The sequence below is a fragment of the Wasmannia auropunctata genome, unplaced genomic scaffold, assembly GCF_000956235.1.
Source record: "Wasmannia auropunctata unplaced genomic scaffold, wasmannia.A_1.0 LD336078.1, whole genome shotgun sequence".
In the NCBI taxonomy this organism is placed as follows: Eukaryota; Metazoa; Arthropoda; class Insecta; order Hymenoptera; family Formicidae; genus Wasmannia; species Wasmannia auropunctata.
Window position 1 is genome coordinate 285,702 of NW_012026812.1, and position 548 is coordinate 286,249.

The window sequence follows — 548 nt, forward strand, 5'->3', positions numbered from 1 at the left end:
AACAATAAATTTTACTATGACAAAGACGATAAGGAAGTTATCATTCCTGAAGGATCATATGAAATACAAGACATAGAAAAGTATCTGAAACGCATAATTTTCCAATCTCGTTCCAATGATGCTGCGGCGAAGAATGCAAAGACCGGTGAAAACGAGAAGAATAAGGGCTCGTTGACTATTCGCGCCAACAACAACACGCTGAAAAATGAGATAAAGTGCTTTTATATAAATAATAAATTTCACCAACCTAACAACATTGGATCGTTGTTGGGATTTTCAACGAATCGTATCCTGGAGTCGCAACAGTGGCATGAATCAGACACACCGATAAATATCATCAACGTAAACATCATTCGCATCGAGTGCAACGTGACTACTGGTGCGTACAGTAACGAGACGAGCGTGCACACGATACATGAGTTTTCATCGAACGTACCGCCAGGATATAAGATCTCAGAAACACCGAAACAGATCATTTACCTTCCGATCATCGTACGGAGCATTACGGACTTGACGATTCACATTGTGGATCAAGACGGTCGCTTACT

The 548-nt window shown here is 40.7% G+C and overlaps 1 protein-coding gene across 1 annotated transcript in view; it reads left to right on the forward strand.

Annotated features, from left to right (window-relative positions):
• LOC105449072 (protocadherin-like wing polarity protein stan) overlaps nt 1–548 on the forward strand; it is a 10,725-nt gene that overhangs the window by 209 nt on the left and 9,968 nt on the right. The window contains exon 2 of the mRNA XM_011688068.1: nt 26–492. Coding sequence (XP_011686370.1) covers nt 26–492 — 467 coding nt within the window. The remainder of the gene's footprint in view (nt 1–25; nt 493–548) is intronic.